The 20,394-nt window shown below is 41.4% G+C and overlaps 1 protein-coding gene across 3 annotated transcripts in view; it reads left to right on the top strand.

Annotated features, from left to right (window-relative positions):
• Window positions 1-20,394, top strand: part of Art7 (arginine methyltransferase 7) — a 165,705-nt gene that overhangs the window by 78,238 nt on the left and 67,073 nt on the right. For all 3 annotated transcript variants that reach the window (XM_067146441.2, XM_067146443.2, XM_067146442.2), the window contains exons 6-7: window positions 6,493-6,807; window positions 17,098-17,443. In XM_067146441.2, coding sequence (XP_067002542.2) covers window positions 6,493-6,807; window positions 17,098-17,443 — 661 coding nt within the window. The remainder of the gene's footprint in view (window positions 1-6,492; window positions 6,808-17,097; window positions 17,444-20,394) is intronic.

Consider the following 20,394-nt stretch of genomic DNA (forward strand, 5'->3'; position numbering starts at 1 on the left):
CTGGTCGAAGCACATTTTCAAGAGGAGTAGCCTCCGTACTCGACGTAGGGTGTATTCTGGAGCTGGACACCGGGGCAAGTGGGCGAGTAAGCAGGCCGGGAGCTCCTATTTATAGTACACTCGATGGTCAGGCACGCGCACTGAGGGCTGCGCGTCGAAGCTAGCAGAATGATACACAGGCGCGCGTGCAGCTGGCTGGAGGAGCGAGAAGAGAGCGCCGGACATACAACACCCTCCCCTCCTAAATACGCCGGTACGGCGTGAAACGGCGGCGGCGCTGGCGGCGACTGCGATGCTGGGGCGGAGCTGCTGATATCTCTGTTGTATTGTCCGGAGCTGGAACTGGGCGGAGTGGCGCTGTCTCGTCCTGAAAGGAACCCATTGTTATTAAATGATCTAAAGCGCGTTCAGCAATAGATTTATCTGGTTTAGCAATAGCATCAATAGCTGGACAGGGGCGGTAGCGCAGACGTATCTGATCTTGATGGCGGCAGATACGTTTCTCCGTAGTCTGTATCTCGTAGAGACGATGACCCAAAGATCTGCAGATGACTCCAGGTATCCAGAGTGGGTTGGATTTGAATGTCCTGGTGTAGACCTTGTCGTTGAGGGAGAACTTCGTTGGTGAGGTCTTATGCTGGGCCGGAAGAGGCTGTAACAGAGAAAGTAAAGTTCTGTGAGGTCGTCCATGGAGCTTCTGTGCAGGAGTGATATTATCAGCGCCGGGTAGAGTTCTGTAGTTGTGTAAGAGTTGGAGCAAGGCTTGGTCTTTAGTTAAGCCTGAAGAGACAGCTTTCTTCATACTTCTTTTAAATGTTTGTACGAAGCGTTCAGCTTCACCATTAGATTGAGGGTGAAAAGGTGGTGCTAGGATATGACGAATGCCATTATGTGTACAAAAGTTCTGAAAAGCAGTAGCTGTAAATTGAGGTCCGTTGTCCGAAATGAGTACTTGCGGTAAACCTTCTGTAGTAAAGATTTTCTGGAGAGCACGAATGGTAGCTTCGGTTGTAGTAGTCGAATGCATATCCACGACATATGGAAAGTTTGACAGTGAATCGATGACTATTAACCACATGGAATTGAGGAAAGGACCTGCGAAATCGATGTGAACTCGTTCCCATGGAGTAGTAGCAGGAGGCCATGAAGCAAGATCAGAAGACGGGGCGTTCTGATTCGTTTGACATTGCTCACAATGACGTATTAGCTTTTCAATGGAGGCATCAATACCTGGCCAGTAGCAGTGTTGACGGGCGAGTTGCTTTGTTCTGGAGATACCCCAATGGCTTTGGTGTAATAATTCGAGAACTTGTTTCTGTAGGCTAAGTGGGATAACCACTCGGAAGATGGTGCCTGCTTCTAGTAGTACAACTCCGGCACGAGTCGTGAGACGATGCTGCATACGATGATAAGGTGCCAGGTGGGCAGGAAGTGTGCTCTGAAGAGGCCAACCGTTGCGGATGTAAGTACGTACAGTAGCAAGTGTACTGTCCTTATCCGTAGCTTTAGCTATGCAGGTAGCATCAATAGGAAAACTGGATACAGTATCTTCAAGTTCTATGTCTAATTGAAGACATTCAGATTCTTGAGAATCGAAGGCAGTATCAGGACCAACGGGTAAGCGGGAGAGGGCATCAGCATTACAATGCTGGGATGTGGCTCGATATACAATCTGATAGGAATAATCAGAAAGGAACATGGACCATCTTTGAAGCTTTCGGAGGGAATTCTCTGGGATCTTATTACCAGGATGGAATAAGTGTACGAGAGGCTTATGATCGGTAATGATCAGGAAATGGTTGCCATAAAGATATTCATTGAAACGGCGAATACCAAAGATGATGGCTAAAGCTTCTTTCTCTATCTGTGAGTATCGACGTTGATGGTCATTAAGTGTTTTCGAAGCGAAGGCGATGGGGCGTTCTTGTCCATGACGATCCTTCTGGGAGAGAACGGCACCGACACCATAGTCTGAAGCGTCAGTAGCTAGCGTGATGATCTTGTCAGGCTGAAAATGAGTGAGTTGTATAGCTTGAATTAAGGCGTTGTTGATTGTTTTCCATGCCTGTTGGCATTGCGGAGTCCACTGAAATTTAACACCTTTTTTACGTAGAGCGTTTAATGGAGCTGCCACTGTAGCGAAGCGTGGAATGAACTTATTATAATAGTTCGCTTTGCCTATGAAGGACTGAAGCTGCTTGAGGTTCTGAGGTGCTGGCATGTTTACTATCGCGGAGACATTCTGTATACTAGGACGAATTCCATTCTTATCAAGTATATGTCCGAGGTAGTGAACTTGAGGCTGAAAGAAGGTACATTTAGCGAGATTCGCTCGTAGTCCATTGTCTTTCAATTTCTGGAGAAGAAGGCGGAGATTGGTTAGATGTTCCTGATGATCTTTTCCAGTAACAATAATATCATCCAGGTAGTTACAACAACCGGGAATTGAGGCGGTGAGTTGAGCCAAATAGCGCTGAAAAATAGCCGCTGAGGATGAAACACCAAATGGGAGCCGCTGGAGCTGGAGCAGTCCGAGAGGAGTGTTGAGTGTGAGAAATTTCTTAGATTCTTCGTCTAAAAGTAGCTGGAGATATGCTTCTTTAAGATCAACTCGAGAGAAGAATTGTCCACCAGAGAGACGACGGAATAAGTCTTCTGGACGTGGAATAGGAAAGATATCTGTGTCGAGTTGTGCGTTGACTGTAGATCGAAAATCACCACAAAGTCGAACATTACCATCAGGTTTCTTGATTACCACGAGTGGAGTAGCCCATTGACTAGAAGTAACTGGTACTACAATTCCAGTTTGTATCCATCTTTCTAATTCTTTCGTGACCTGGTCTTGAAGTGCTAGGGGTACTGGACGTGCTTTGAGGAAGCGAGGCGTAGCTCCGGATTTCAGCTGTATGTGAGCTGTATAGTCTTTTGCTGTTCCGAGCTGAGAATCGAAGACTTCAGGAAACTGCGCTAGGAGAGCGGTAACGTCAGAAGTAGGATGCAATGTAGATACGACGTTAATGTTGTCATGTATCTGGAAACCAAATAAGTTAAATAGATCCATGCCCATAATATTTGATGCAGTGTAGTTGTTAACTACGAGAAGAGGAATGGCCTTCTGAATTCCTTTATAACTAGCCTGAAGCTTAATTTGACCTTTGATGTCAATTTTCTTCTTGTTAAATGTCACGAGCTGGATGTCAGCTGGAGAGCATGAAGGTGAACCTAAGTCGTGGTAGGTAGTCAGGTTAATAATAGATACAGGTGATCCAGTGTCTAATTGAAAATCGACAGATCGATCAGAGAATGAGAGAGGAATGATGATTTTGTGAGAATCCTTTGTGGGAAGAATAAGATTGATCTGATCAACTTCCATGTCTTGGCGGGGCTGTATATGCTTCCGGCGCGCTGCAGTAGTCTTAGCAGGGCGGGGCGAACTTTGACAGACAGTCTGAATGTGTCCAAGTTTATTACATCGTTGACAAGTAGCTTTGAAAAAACGACAGTCACGACGTTCATGATGCTTGAAACAACCTCGGCAGGAAGGCAGGAGTTTCGAGGTGCTTTTAGAATTGGGCTTCCGTGTAGCATTACGAGAGGGAACCTGGCGAGAATGCTTGGTGGAGAGCGCCTTATCCGTACGGTTCACTGTAGCAGAGGACTTGCGGGCCTGAGGCGAGACGTGTGCAACTTCGTGTGGAGAAGCTATGGCTGCGGCAGTCTTGGTAGTAAGCTCATAAACCGTAGCAATACGCTGGACGTCTTCTAAAGAAGGGTTACTCTGCTTGACAGCGTCAAAACGTATTTTGTCTTCAGGAGTATGTAAAATTATCATGTCCCGAATTAGAGAATCAGTGTAGGATGAACCACAACCGTCCTTGGAGCAGATGAACTGGCAGGGTTTAGCTAGACCACGCAATTCAGTTATCCATTCAGTATGTGTCTGATGGGGTTGCTTTCTGCTCTGAAAAAATTTATAGCGAGCAGCCACTATGTGAGGAGCTTTGGCATAGTGTTCCGTGAGACGGGCCAAGAGCTGCGTGAAGGGTACCTCAGCTAAGTGTTCTTCCGGACTTAATTTACGTAGTAATTCACACGTAGCATTGCCAACCGAACTAAGAAATAGTGCGCGGCGGCGTTGATCATCTGTGACAGAATGGCAGATGAAATGCTGTTGTAAACGGGCTAAATAAACTGACCATTCTTCCTTAGCCGGATCAAAAGCAGAGAACGGAGGAATAGCTGATGGCTGTGTAGAGACAGAAATAGCTTGAATAGCCTGAATTAATGCTGCCTGTTGTTGTTGCATAAACTGCTGTTGTTGCTGCTGTAAGGCTTGGAAGACCGTAGCTAGTTGTTCCGCAGTAGCCATTGCGAGATGCGTACAAGCAAGAGTAAGGTAAGCTGTGTGTCAGAACTGGTTGGAGTGTCGTGGTTGTTTAGCACTTCGCCGTAGAGTTGACAACTGGGCCTGTTGAATTGTAGTGTCGTGTTTACCTCGTTGCTATAGAGTTGGCGATTGGGGCCGATGACGTGTAGTTTGTTGCTTGTTTACCTCGTCGCCATAGAGTTGGCGACTGGGGCCGATGAATTGGAGTGTCGCTTTTTTCACCTCGTCGCCATAGAGTTGTGTTGTAACCAAGGTTGAAGTTTACAAAACACAACTTTTATTGCTTCACTTTATGATATTTACACAAATAACTGAAATTTATTTTGAAGCAAAAAGGAATATTGAATCTTGAGAAAAGTCTATCTTTATACAATATGTACAGGTTTGCAGTCTTTATATACACTTCTATCTTGAAAAGATAGTCTTTGTGAACTGACACGTTGATAGTCGAGAACTATCTGGCACACTAACATAAATGTTCATGAGAGTCCTTGTTTGTTGAAGTGCCTGAATTCCTAAAAGCAAGTTCAATTGATTGAAGAAATTCCACCTAGCGAAACTAAGGGAGCTTGCATAAGTTAGGGAATGAAAATGGCTTGTAAAAGAGTTACGGGACTTAGGCAGCGGAAACAGGTAAGGGAGCGGTGACCAGAGGTGAAACCTCGTACTGCCAGAAATTCAGTCCACCTGGTCGAAGCACATTTTCAAGAGGAGTAGCCTCCGTACTCGACGTAGGGTGTATTCTGGAGCTGGACACCGGGGCAAGTGGGCGAGTAAGCAGGCCGGGAGCTCCTATTTATAGTACACTCGATGGTCAGGCACGCGCACTGAGGGCTGCGCGTCGAAGCTAGCAGAATGATACACAGGCGCGCGTGCAGCTGGCTGGAGGAGCGAGAAGAGAGCGCCGGACATACAACAGAACTCCACTGCCGTTAGTCCTGAATATGGTTTTCTGTGGTTTCCCATTTTCACACCAGACATTAAATTTTAAAGAATGAATTAAATGAATAACAGCAAGAGAATAAAACAAATAAACTAAATAAACCAAAAAAACAAAATTATTCAATAGCCCAATAAAATATGTACTGTAATAAAATTATAAACATGAACATGCAATGAAATGATCCTAACCTAATTTGAACATTGATTATAAATGGGAATGTATAGAGTGCTTACACATAGTTTGGCTATTAGTTGGTAGTTAGTAATAAATAATAAATGTCATCTAGGTGGCACAAATTTGTATACGATTTATTGTTGGAGTTCCTTACCTCAGAGTGTATAATCTATGCCCAACAATTATTACTAAACAAGAAGGCTATAGTCAACAGCACATGGTATTGTGAAATTGGTTGAAGAATTCATATAATAATGCACAGAATTGATAGTTAGCAAAAATTGCTCACAAGACACATTATTAATTCTTTGAATCCATCAACGATCAATAAAGAGTAGCATAATACATTTCATGAAGAAAATTCAACAGGGGAACCAGGCATAAACTGCTGTCCGGCCATGCAGTTATGGTCATACAGCTGTGAGCTTGCATTTGGGAGATAGTGGGTTCGAACCCCACTGTTGGCAGCCCTGAAGATGATATTTTTCTGTGGTTTCCTATTTTCACACCAGGCAAATGCTGGGGCTGTACCTTAATTAAGGCCATGGTCGCTTCCTCCCCACTCCTATTCTTTTCCTATCCCATCATCGCCATAAGACCTGTCTGTGTCTGTGTGATGTAAAACAAACTGAAAAAGAAAAGAAAAATTCTGTAAATGGATTTGAACTGTTTCAGAGAAATATCCAGTTTCTTATTCACTTAGTATCTACTTCTTTCATTTATATCTAAAATTAGTGATTGATTATTTCTTAGTATCATAAATATTTGTATCCTCAGTGTGTGTCCAGTTAAGCAAGCATATCCATTCTGCCAATAAAGATTTTGTAATATCCCTCTCTAATTTTTACAGACCAATTATGATATTGTTTTTGAGGCTTAAGTTAAATTCCTTTAAGCTTAAGCATGCGATGGAGGAAATGTTGTTTAGTAATTCTGTTGTAATATATTTTGCTTCAAGAAAGTCATGAGTTATTTTATGTTGATTTAGGTTTGACTGGTCGGGACGTACACCAATTCCTCGTGAGCAATCGAACATTGTAGTCTGCAAGGCGGAACGTACTGGAATTGCTCATGTTGTATTTATGTGGTGGGACCTCATTATGGACACTGAAGGTGAGGTATTACTTACCTGTGCTCCTGTATGGGCTCACCCAAATGCTGAAAAATTACCATGGAGAGACCACTGGCTGCAGGCTGTCTACTATCTCCCTCAGGAAGTGGAGGTGAAACAAGGGGAAGAGCTTACACTTATCAGCAGCCATGATGAGTATTCATTGTGGTTTAACCTACGCAAGGATCTCAAGTACGTATAAGTAATGGAAATAGAACAAACAAGTGTACAACTGTAATTATTAAAAAATAGGAAGGTAGAAGAAAGGAGGATGTTGAAACCCAAACAGATAATCATAATGATAGTGTGGGCAACAGGAAAGAAGACAAGGATAGGGATGAAACCATGAAAGGACAAGGACAAACTCCTTCACACACTATTATCTTCATAGATGGGCTCTCTCCTCTTCAGTCCAGTTCTTACAGATCTAAATGTTTCTTCAGTCTGGCTCCATGGCTAGATGGTTAGCGTGCTGGCCTCTGGTCACTGGTGTCCCGCGTTCAATTCCCGGCAGGGTCAGGAACTTTAACCATAATTGGTTAATTCCCCTGGCAAGGGGACTGGGTGTATGTGTCGTCTTTATCATCCTTTCATCCTCATCAAGACGCACAGGTCACCTACGGGAGTCAGATCGAGAATCAAATCAAAAGACTTTCACCAGGCCTCTCGGGAGGCCACACATTATTATTATTATTATTATTATTATTATTATTATTATTATTATTATTATTATTATTATTATTATTATTATTTTATTTTATTTTTTTTATATTTTTTTTTTTTTTTTCCTCAGCCCCAACCCTCTTGTGTCTGATTCCCAGTTTCTTCCATGGCTGAGTGGTTAGTGTACTGACCTCCAGGCCTTGAGGCCTTGGTTTCAGTCCCCTGCTTGACTGTGAGATTTTATTAGTTAAAGGTTAATTCCCTCGGTTTAGGGATTGGGTGTTTATACCGTTCACAACATGCCTCCAACTTACACATCCCACACAATACTATCCTCTACCATACTAACATACAGTTTCTCATACACAGTAGATGCCACTGACTCGCCTACTTATCCACCCACCACCTTGCAAGGGCTGCAATTGGCTGTAATAGTCACAGGACAAAAATTAATAATTATATGACCTCAGCTATCGTGTGCAGGCTTTTTTATTTGACCCTATCTAGGCTGCCTGCTTGTCAATTTTGGTGTTCTGTTACACTTTACCTCTGTTGGGCAATCCATGGCTGGGTTCTAATTAATTTTGCCAAGTAGACACCATATGTGTCACCCGAGATCTTTTCCGTGCCAACATCGTACAGCATGAAGTGCCCTACAAAAATCCGGCTACCTGTGATGGGTTTGAACTCGTAATCTTAGGATCTGGAGGAACAATATTATATAGTTTCTTTAAGAGGGTGGGCATTATTGGGAATTCTTGGCGTAGGAAGTGAAAGCCAGATAAATACAGGGAAATGGAGGAGAGATAAAAAAATACAGGTATTGAAAGACTAGGAACACAGGACAAGCATAGAACTAGAGAGAGACACAAACAGATTAAATATACTCAAAATGAAATAAAACAAGTATAAGAATACTTAATTCTATATTTGTGTGTGTGCTTTGAATACTATTTGCATAAAAATGTAAGTTGATCAAGTTCTTGGACCAGCAATTTTCCAATACAGAAGTAACGTAAAGAAAACCAGATGTATTTTGCAGAACAAACCAGTGAGAGTTCCTGTAGAGAAATCATATATTTTGAAAATTCTATATCCTCCATCAGTTGTTACGTCCACCTTCTCAACATAATCTCCTAACATATCCACAAAGACGCACACGAAATGCTGTCAGTTGGTATAGTTATTTATTCACATCTATTTACAAATTAACACATAACCTTAATCACTGCTGTCACTAGCAAAATACACGCATCAACAAAGCCGCCATTTTAACAATTGCCTATCACTGGACATGGAGATTGCAACCTTAAAACACAGTTGAAACAGATGACTGCTTAAAAGCATGTCACAAAACGTGTTAACGTGTCCACTCATAAGTCTACTGAACAATAACTCTCCTCTCCCATCAAGACCACCTCTTAATATATGTGCCTGGCCAGCTTCTAGAAAGATACACTACCAAAATACCTTCTCGTAAATTCGTGAGTGCCTAACAGCATGGTTATAATGTACAGAATATTCTACCATTCTATATTATATTCCATATTCCATTCTGGAAGTTAGTGTGTTTCACAATTCTGTAGTGGAATGCACATCATATACAGGTAATAAAAAATTATATAATATTCATTTACAGGTATTTACATTAACTGAACTCATATAAATATTTATGTACAGCACATTTCATGACATAACCTCACAAACAACACGATCGTATCGTATGTACATATGATGTAATAATAATACAAATACTAAGCGGATGCAACACTTCATAGCCGTACATTACAAGTAATAATCATAATCATAAAATAACAATAATTCAAGCTCGACACTTGCATTATTTACCCATGGGTGAGAGAATACCATATTTACCCGAATAATCCTCGCCATCAAATAATGCCCGCACCCTCATTTTAGGAAGGCTCATTTTGAAAAAAAATGAAATGAACTAAAATTCCTTCCATTGAAAGAGTAACGTAGGCATAAACAAACATTTCGTATCACTCTGCGAGGTCCACATGATCTTTACGCAAATATGAACATGTAAATTTACGGATATAGCTGCTTTGCCTGAGATGATAAAAATACATTATCACTGCTATGAAATATATTTTCCATGAAAATGAGCAAGTAGGCCTACTTATGTGACAGGTATTTCATTAATCTGAACTTGCAATAGGCTTGATTCCCTGTAGATGGGAAGATTCATTGTCTCTTGTATCACTAGAATACTCTCCTAAATTACTTACAAGTTCGTCACACTCCATGTCTCACACGTGGTCTCTTTTTACTGGACAGTAACATGACCGGTGGTGGATAATTCTTTTCGTGCAATGTAAACACTTGAAATAGACACACTGGCGAAATCTGATGTTCGTTTTGCGATACAGTAAAACCTCGTTAATTCAGAATCGTAGTAATACAGAAATCAGACTTCCAGTTACATGATTTCGAATTAACAGCCATCTTATAATTCAGAAATGCCAACTCTCGCCAGTTTTCGCGGATTCTGCTTTTCCGCGTACTGCCTCCTGTGTGATATTGTGGCGTTCCTTAAAACGCTGAATACAAAAGAATTACGATTTCACTCTATTTTCAACTATGAAACACACTATAGACACACCGAAGTGAGTGAAAGTGGGGAAAGCTACCCCTGAACGTTCGAGAAGACGCGTTCTATCGTGATGCGGAGAAATTTTGAATTTAAATTACTCTGTAAAATACGGTATTTTAAAAAAATGTAAAGTTAGTTTAGAATTAAAAGTCTGAATTGTTTTCCATTTAAATATGACATGTGGGGACAGTTTTCTTCCGTCTACGTTTGCACAAAGCATAACTGTACACTCGGCATCAAAAACTAGATGAGCCAGGAGCGTGTTGGCAACCTTGATGCAAATAAAATCCACACCCCAATTTCGTGCTTCAAAACTTTTTAAAAAATATGCTGGGATTATTCGCGTAAATACGGTATTGTTTTCAAGTTATATCTGTTTATTATACTTGTGTCGATATCCCCCCTATAACTTGAAACAATTTTCACACTTTGTCACACTCGTTGACTTTGCCTTGGTTGTAGATTTTATCTTCTCTCTTCCTCGACGTCGCTGGAAGTGTTCTCCTCCTCTTAACAGGATCATATCGTGTCAGGGGTCAGGGTTGCCTCGCTGCCAGCCTCTTTCTCGATGATAGTCATTGCATTCCCCTCATGACCAGGCTGAGCTGTGTCGTCAGTAGCCTCTCCTCTAGGCTTACTCTGTATGCGTAGCGGTTGGGTGACTCGCCGCAACTCTGATGCATGGACCTTGGCAGAAGGGTTGGTCTTTAGTAAGTAGACCCCATGGCCCAGCTGCTTATCCACCTCGACAAGACCAACCCATTTAGGTGCGAGACCTGCATGAAACCCTCCAATCTTTTTACTGACTGGGTGGTTATGCCATGGTACTTGTTGGCCTGGTAGGAAGATCTGGGTCTCTTCGACATTTTGAGCCTTGGCCTGGGTAAGGGATCTCTTCTCGGCCAAAGCTTGCTTCTCCTTGATGTTCTGCTGTTGCTGCTGCTGCCACTCTGCCAGGAAAACAGCTGCATCATCTTGACCAGAAGTGGGTGGTGGACGAATATCCCAATCCCTGGTGCCGTATAGCTGTCACCCAAGGAACAGCTCTGCTGGGGAATAGCCAGTGGCACGGTTGATGTGTTGTCAGAGGGCAAAGAGTGACTGCGGTATCTGACGGCCCCACAGTGAACGTTCTTTGTCTGTCAGGTAGAGCCGTAGCATCCTTTTCAGCTCCTGATTTCGTCGTTCTGTTGGATTGGCCCTTGGGTTGTATATAGGGGTGGTCCAGTGCTCCACATACCATTGTCATCATTTGCTGCCACTTCCTTGACGTGAACCGACTCCCATTGTCTGACAGAATGCACCGTGGATAACCGTAACGGCTGAATACCTTGTCTTGTAGCAGGCTGGTGATGCGTCCTGTTGTGGCTTCAGGTATTGGAAAGGCCTTAATCCATCTTGTGAAGAGGTCGGTGATTACTAGGAATCCTGTTTTACCCCGTGGTGTTCTAGGGTAAGGACCCATCAAGTCCAGGACTATGACCTTCCATGGATGTTGTGGTCGTCTTCCTTGTTGGCTGGAATCTGCCTTCCTGTTGCTCGTCTTGGTGCAGGCACAGATGCAGCACCCTTTCACGTAGTCCAGGATGTCTTTCCACATGTTGATGCAGAAGAATCTTCGTCGTAGACTGATATGTCTACTCGTCTCCTAGATATCCGGCTTCAGTGCTGTCGTGGAACTTTTCGAGGATGTCCGTCGTGTGCTGTCTGGGGATCACCGCTACTGCAGACATGTCGGAGAGGTGCGACCTGTACTCCAAGAGTCCTCTGTCGTCCCGGAAGTTCTTGAGCACATCTTGAATTCCCTTGGGACAAGTAGGCTATCGGTGTTCTGTCTCATAATCCACTGCATCATGGTCTTACAGAGCTTGTCTTGTTCCTACCACTGTTTGATCACTCCCAGATCAAGTTCTTTCTTGATGGTCATAAGGATAGGTTCCTTAGGCTCACTCTGGTGTTTTCGTGGGAACTCCCTCTCGACAATGGTGCTCCTAGCTTCAGGTTCCATCACTGGGTGCCTCGATAAGCTGTTGCTCCTATGTTCATCGGTCCTGGGACGTGACACACATCGAAATCAAATTCTGTGATTAACAGAGCCAATAGCATCAATTTAGATTTTGAGCCAGAGACCAAGTTTAACCATTTGAGAGCGGCGTTATCGGTGTAGAGCTGGAACTTCCTTCCCTCCAAGTAGCCTCTGAATTTGCCCATGGCTCACACCACGGCTAAGACTTCCTTCTCGGCAGTGCAGTAGAGTTGTTCGGTGGGAGATAGCTTTCTGCTGGCATACTCGATGATGTCCCTTCTGCTGTCACTCCTCTGCTGGAATAACACTGCTCCTAAGCCAGAGTCGCTGGCGTCCGTCTGCAGGCACATCTTCCGTTGGGGGTCGGGATGGGCTAGACTGGGAGTGTTGCACATCGCAGCCTTAATGCCTTGGAATGCTGCCTCACTTTGCTGGTCCATCGGAACAGGTGGTTGTTATGGAGTAGATAGGTGAGTGGTATTGCCTTTTCTTCAAAGAGTTGGCACGAAGCTGCTATACCATTCACACAAGCCAAGGAACTGACGTACTTGACGCTTGGTCCGTGAGCGTTCAGCTTCTTCGATAGCTCGATTCTTCTCCGGTTGCCTTTCTAAGCCTTCAGAGGTTAGGACATGGCCAAGATATTCTACGCGGGACTGGGCGAAGTGGCACTTCTCCAGTTGGCAAGTCAGTCCATGAATCATCAGTCGCCGAGATACACTTGGCAAAAATCTCCAACATATCCTGATAATACCTAATCCATCAGTCGCATGAAGGTGGCAGTAGCATTCTTCAATCCAAAGGGCATTACTGCAAACTGGTACAATCCTCTCGGTGTTGTGTCGTATTTACATATTTTACGATCGGATTCTGGAATTTGAATATTAAGTTTCGATTTTTATTCCCCTATCCATGGAATATTCAGATGACGGTATCGGATAAATAGTAGCACACGATACTCGTAGAAATGTGATTAAATCTGGGCAATCACTTGTAAAGAAAATAACAGAGTTATCACAACGTTGATCATTGAGAAAATCAGCGATTCAGTATTCAGAAGAATTGGTCAACTAATAACACGCACATAAATATTGGTTAATCATTAATGTCATCGGACATGTGGTTCATGAGTCGCGATAAAATATTATTACTCCTAAATCTCATCCACATTATTTAACACGTGCTCCAAAATTCGCAGAAGACATGGTTCTTTAGACACATACTTCCCAAATAAAATTACACAATTAATCCCTCAGGATCCGCCGTATTCCAGGCTCATAATCCACTAATAGAGCACACATCAAACATAACACAATAATAGCAAATAACATTTACCACTCATGACCGTTACATTTCAGTTTAACCTGACCTTCAACTTTATTATTATTATTATTATTATTATTATTATTATTATTATTATTATTATTATTATTGCTGACTATTAACTTCACAAAAAAAATCTCAATTCGACACAGAGTCTGACGACACTACCTTGAATTAATCCAATGATATGCGTAAGGTGAAATATACTCTGAAATTTAACATGTCAAATGTGACGTAATTTTGTCCCACACGAGTTCACACATTTGAAATTAATCTCACATAAAATTATCTTTTATCGGAGAGGTCTATGATTTTTAAATAGCGTTCTAATCATTCGGAAAATTATTATAAATTATTATTATAAAAAGGTACATAAATTTCTGATGAAATTGGATCTCGCCGTCGATGAAGGAAACTGCTCATATGGCAATCTGCATCCAGTTGTTATCTCCCCCATGTCAGACAGTGCCTACATTTTAACACTGCATCTTGACAGCAAAGTCCATTTCCAGATTCTCGTAGATCGCTCTTTCAGAAGATGGGTGAGACATCCTGGCGAAGAGAATTGAATATGTAACTGTCCTCTTCTTTCTTGTCTTGATGAGAGCTGAAACTGACACAAAAGCTTTAGAATATGACCACACACACACGACCACATGGAAATTATCGTTGAATGATACGTAACTTGACCTCGAAAATCTGCTGCACTCGGAGAACGTCGCAATAGGAAGGGAAGTTTATTCCTAAAGCACAAGTATTTATGCATTTATACCGGGATGTGTGTCCTTATATCGCGTCATAATTGGACGTCGTACCTTCACCTGATAGGTTCTCATAGTTCGAGAGAGTACTATGTCGAGAACATTTGCCTCGTGCTATCAATTGGGGTGGCCTTGAGAAATTCCAAGTAGGTCACACGACTACAGCTGGCCGTTCGATTGAAAAATCAATACACTGTCCACCCTACCTGTTCAAACCGGTTCTCTGCGTGAAGACATGATGAGTTGAAATAAACTTGTAACATATCACCCTTAATGAAAGAATGATAACATCCCTTTGCCACATACAATAAAATATTCATTACAGGCCAAATTTGAAGGGGACATTAATGACATTGCCATTGTTCCTGATGCTTATGTTAACATCCTCAACAGCTTCTCTGAACACAGCCTGAAGTAGATATTAAAAAGGAGAGATGACAGGCAAAGCCCTGTTGCACACCTCTATGTATAGCTATGTTCTCAGTTGTGTCTCCCTCTATTTTGATCTCTGCTGTTTGGTTTCAGTAGAGCTGAATGATGATACATAGGTCACCAGCATCACCATCAGTAGTTTTTAAAATCTCGAAGTTTTTCATGAGATACATAACCAAAAGCTTTTTGATAGTCAGTGAAGCACGTGGACATGACAACATTCATATCCAGGCATCTGTGAGTCAAAACATTCAAAGAGAAAAGAGCCTCATGAGTTTCCTGTCCGTTTCTAAAACCAAACTGAATATGAACTATTTGGTGTTCACATTTTGCATAGGTACGAGTGTGGATGATATGCAGGAATACCTTTAAGACATAGCACATTAGACTGATCATGCAGTAATCATCACAGTGTGATGCACTGGTTTTTTTAGATATGGTAACAAATATTGACCTTAACCAGTCAGATGGAATTCTTCCAGCCTTATATACTGAGTTGAATAGTGGTATTAGCAGATCTAGGCCTCTACCATCACCTTGAGCAATGAGTTTGAGAGTCTCTGCATGTATCTTGTCAGGATCTACAGCTTTACGTTACTTTTGGACCTTGATTGCATACAGTACTTCTGCTTTTGTTATGTGAGGGCTTATTTCATTGCATTCATAAATACAGGGTGGTTTGTCTGGCCGCACATCATTAAATAGATTCTCAACATACTCCTTTCAGCACTTCAGCTTTTCTTCACCTCCTACAAAGGTAATGTTATTGGCATCCCTCATTGTAGCTTTATACAACTCACAATTTTTCCCCATAAATGATTTTCTTATGGAGGTTGAAGAAGTCTTGTTTCTCCTGAAGATATTCCATTTACTGGTCAAAGTTCTTTTTCCTCCCTGCATTTTCTCCACACTGCTCTGTTGAACTCTCTATGCTGATCTTTATCCCTGTGCTTCAATTTCCGTCATTCTTCCATAAGTTGTAATATTTCGCCCCATCATACATGGCTGCTTCTGTGGGCTGCCTGAATATCCAATTCCTGTTTCTTGGGTATGAATGAGTATGTTCTTTAGGACACTCCATTCTGATTCAGTATCAACTGTTCCCGAGCTGTTCACTGTACTCATCCACTCTCCAAGATTCAAGGTTGTTTTGAGTCCATGCCTCAAGGTTGTCAGGTCTCTATATCAATGTGCCTAGGTTTTTTCAGAGCATCTAATTTTGACAAAGTAATGGAGTTTGAAGTCCATGACAACAGGATTGTGCATAATTTATTAATTTCATATGTGTTGATGATTTACAGTGAATAGTTTAGTTTATTCATGTAAATAACATTATGTTGATCAGGAGGAACATTCTTTCCAATTCTTCTTTGTCAACAGGATTGTGGTTGCTATTTAACATCCGCATCAGAGAAGGTTTGCTGCTTTCATGAACCTTTTAGGATCACTTTTAATGAGGATTAAGTCTGTCTGGCTCCTGACAATATGAACTTTGCAGTCCGCTGTGGAGTCCATGTAGACAGGCGCCGGGGATGTAGTTTGAAGAAGGTATTGATGACAGGTAGCTGTTGTTCTGAACAAAACTGTACCAGACAATCTCCTCTGGTTTTTCTCTCACCAAGATCATATTCTGTCTTTGCGTTGAAATTACCAAGGACCACTTTATCTCTTCTTTCTTTGTAAGGTCCATTGCCTTCTCCAGAGTGGAATAAAATTAGTTGAACTCACCTTCTTTATCTCCTGTTGGAGCCCAAACCTGGACAATGTTCATGGCATGATGTGAAGTTTGTAGTTTAAGGAGCATGACCCTATCTCCAACGGGAATGAAATTGTTGGCTGACTTCACCAGATCAGAAGAGAGGAGCACAGCTACTCCATACTGATGTTCGGGATCATCAACTCCTTAGTAATATAGGACCCCGTGTTCAGTCTTGTGTCCCTGATCCAGGCCATCTAACTTCACTGAGTCCCGAAATCTTGATCTCGAGATACTGCATTTCTGTTTCAACATTTGCAAACTTTCCAGCCATATAAAAACTTTGCACATTGCTGTCAGTAATATGATATTTTTTCTATGTACCGATTCTCATTGTCCTACTCTGGCTGGGTTGTCATCTTCAAGTCCTTTTAGGTTACCATGAGGAAATGGATAATAGGTGCAAGTACTTAGATCCTCTGTGAATCACTAGTACCTTACGCATTGCTCAGCTGCTATTTCAATTCTTTATGGTCCTAATCTTTTTAAGTTTTCAAGAAATAAGAAATCTTTTATAGGACTCAGCATCGTGAAGATAGGTACAGGCTCACATATTAGACTGTAACTGTATGAATATTTTGCCTCAATTCACAGATATGTCTAGAATTTTATGCCAGTCGGTAAGGATTTGAAAAGTTCTTTTGTAATATGCTAATCTTGCCTGGCTTTTGGAATCTCATTAAACTGCTGTGAAATATTCAATAATAAGATTTAAAATTCTGGCTTCTGTGTAAAACTGCACCAAAATTCCATTTAATGGACTCTGAATTAGTTCTGGTTCCGTCTGCACCTTCTGTCTAAGAATAAAATTATATTTTTGTTTTATTTCTGTTCTCAATAGGGTGGAACATAATATTTAAGATAAAGCTGATGAATGTGTAATACTATTTTATTTCTTTTACAGAATTTCTCCCTTAGACTACTTGCGACCTGTCTGTGAATGTGGTGTTCATGCTTCATTTAGCCGTACTCGCATTGGTGCCATGAATGACTGTGAGAGGAATAGGCTTTACCTTGCAGCTCTCAAGAACTATGTGACACGAGACAGTGTGTGTGCATGTTTGAGTGAAGGCTGTTTACTAGGACTTGTAGCTGCTAAGCTGGGAGCCAAAAAAGTGTATTGCTTTGAGAAAAGTGTCTTGGCAAAACGAGTGCTGCAGAGTTTTATTGATCACAATCAACTAGAAGAGAAAATAGTTGTTCTTGATGATGTTGAAGACATGACAAGAGAAGAAATAATAAATAAAGAGGTAAGGTTTCCTTCAACATATTGCAGGAAAGATATCTAGTAATGTTGATCAAGTGCTACTACAAGAATTCTAAAAGTAGATTTGCTTTGAAAATTTAGTACTTTCACTCTCGATAGTGAATTATATACCCCTGAATATTTTTCGATTGTAAATAAATCAATAATTGATTAGCATTATTATATTTTAGTATTTTGTTATTTAAACGTTTTGAGGCACCATAATATTAATAATACTGTATGTTGTATGACCTCGATTTATACAATGTTGATTTAGCATAAACCCGCTTTTTCAAGTTCCAAAATTTATTCCATAAAAACACTATACTTGATTTAGCATAGTTTGTTTTATGGTAGAGCCTTATCTAGCCTAAGGATGTATTGAAAATCTCAACTATTTATTTCTATTCTTTATAGTTACACAACATTAAGAATGTACGATAAAGACATCATAAGCCTGCTAAGGATGAATGAAGCCAGAAGTGGAATTTGCTGAGCACGGGCACTTAACACTAAAGTGAGGTGTCAGGCTCATGTATACATCCGACCTTAAATCGAGCATGGCAGTTGTAGTAAACAAAGGTTCTCGAATAGTGATTATTGTGGACTGAGCAAAGTGAAGACTGCTGATGTTTCAGCGTTCAAACAGGCATACTGCTTTGCTACCGCGTACATGGTTTCTATTACTCTGAAGTATTGTAGTGGCAGTTTGTATAAGTTCAAATCAGCTAGTGTTTTGTTGTGTGTCGCATGGATTATCTACCTGGATTTCACTTTTCTCATCTATGGTGTTTCAGTTAAATCCAAGCCAGTTTTGATTAAGTTTGCTGTGATGGCAGAAAGGCAAACTCTTTTTCTCTTGCTGAGAAAGTAAACTTGATTTGCAAATTGGAGAGAAATACAAGTGTGCCTGTTAGTGAAGCGGCTCAATGTGACAAATTCTTCATTATCAAGAATGCTGAAAAATAAAGAGAAAATTTGCAATCAAAAAAACACAGTGTGGTTTGAAAACAAAAAAGATAAAAATGTAAAAAGTTGGCTTACGAGGAACTGGAATTGATGCTATTGGATAGTTCACTGAAGCACATAGTGAAAACACCAATCAATGGGGCATTAATAAAAATGAAAATATTTGTGATATCAAGGAATCACCTTGATTTATGGACTTCAAGGCTTAGAATAGTTGGCTATATCACTTTGAGAAACTATATGAAATTCCTTGCAGGACAGGTTGTGGGGTGTGTGTTGCCCTTAATGACGAATGTTCAACACTGGAAAGAAGAGGTGCTGCCACCACCCTTGCTAGGCTTCTGACCTCTGGATATGTATAATGTGGATGAAACTGGCCTGTTTTACCATCTTAGGCCTCTAAAACCTTGAGTGTTAAAAGAGAAGCCTACTTTGGAGGAACAGTGAGCAAGTAGAGAATTACTGTTTTGATATGCAGCAACACAAATTACAGCGTCAGGATCCCATTATAATCGAGAAATTTCAGAAGCCACGTTACTTCAAGAACGGTGTTGCTGTGCAGGTATTACAGCAACTAAAATGCTTGGATGACTTTAGATTTATTCAGTAAGTTCTCGTAAACTTTTGATGAACAAATGGGTGCAAGAAACAGGAAGGTTCTTCTATTTATGGACCTGTGTCCTGCTCATCCAGCAGACTAAGGATTTCTCCAGAATGCTAAAGTATATTTTTTTCTTGCAAATTGCCAGTGGATCTAGGGATTATACATGGCCCGAAAAGCAAGTATCACAAAGCTCTTGTCCTTTATTGTCCAGAAAGACATTCTTAACCCTGTTGCTCTCAAGTCTTTTCAGGTGATGTGCTTGAAGGTTATCAGCCATTTTCTTATGAAGTTACACAATATTTCTGAAAAAAATTGTAAAACCCACTCATTCATAGACATAGCAAATATACCAAGCATACAGAAAAAATATATTTGTGAGCAATAATTGCTGTAATGGGAAAGAGGTGCTGTGCTTGCCTCAGCGAATGTAATGGGAGGGCGTGACAAGTAACAGCAAGGACGTCATACTTTGTACGGGCTGTATGCGTAACTGTTGACTATAGGATGGGTAAGACATGTGACCCTAGTGTTTTTAATTGCGGCCATATTGGCAGCGCCAGATATACTGGGCACTCCATCTCTTAAAGTCGTGCAGAGTGTACCATAAGTACATGGCTTCGGGCAAAACCACCGCTGCTAAGGTCAACTGTCGTGGTTTTGGCTATCTCAGATCATGAGAGTACATAGACAGGCCACAGTGCAGCAGCTCACTCATCAGTTCAATGCTAGACAACAACGACCTGTGAGCAGAACCATCCAAAACCATCTCCTCAGCATGGGGTACAGAATCAAGCATCTCACGAGGGGTACCTCTGCTAAACATCCGTCACAAGACACATTGACTGAGATGGGTAAAGGAACACTGGTATTGGACACTCGAAACATGGAAGAAAGGTCACCCGGACAGATGAGTTGAGATATCAGTCTGTACACGCCGATGGCCGGTTATGATTGCGTCTTTGACATGAGGTAATGGATCCCTCTTCAGGCTGGTGATGGTGGTATCCTCGTATGGGGACTGTTCACACGGGATGAAATGGGAACACTGGTACATCTGACAATGTCCTTCACTGACAAATGTTACAGGAACCTGCTGGCAAATCATCACCCATTTGTTTGCCTCCAGCACCTTGCAGGTGACCTGTACTTACAGCAAGACAATGCTCCATTACTCCTGAATTATGTCTGTATAGTTTGATGACTGCTCTAAGGACGTGAAGATCCTTGGCCCCTCACCCCCGAGTAACTCATATCTCAATCCCATGGAACACATCTTAAGATGTTTTTAATTAAATAATTTTGCTATGGTCTGGGATTTTTCTGGGTTTAGGAGGAGTCCATGCTGGGAAGACCATTTGCTTACAGTTTCTAGATCCATATTT

This window comes from Anabrus simplex, chromosome 4 (genome assembly GCF_040414725.1).
Source record: "Anabrus simplex isolate iqAnaSimp1 chromosome 4, ASM4041472v1, whole genome shotgun sequence".
NCBI lineage: Eukaryota > Metazoa > Arthropoda > Insecta > Orthoptera > Tettigoniidae > Anabrus > Anabrus simplex.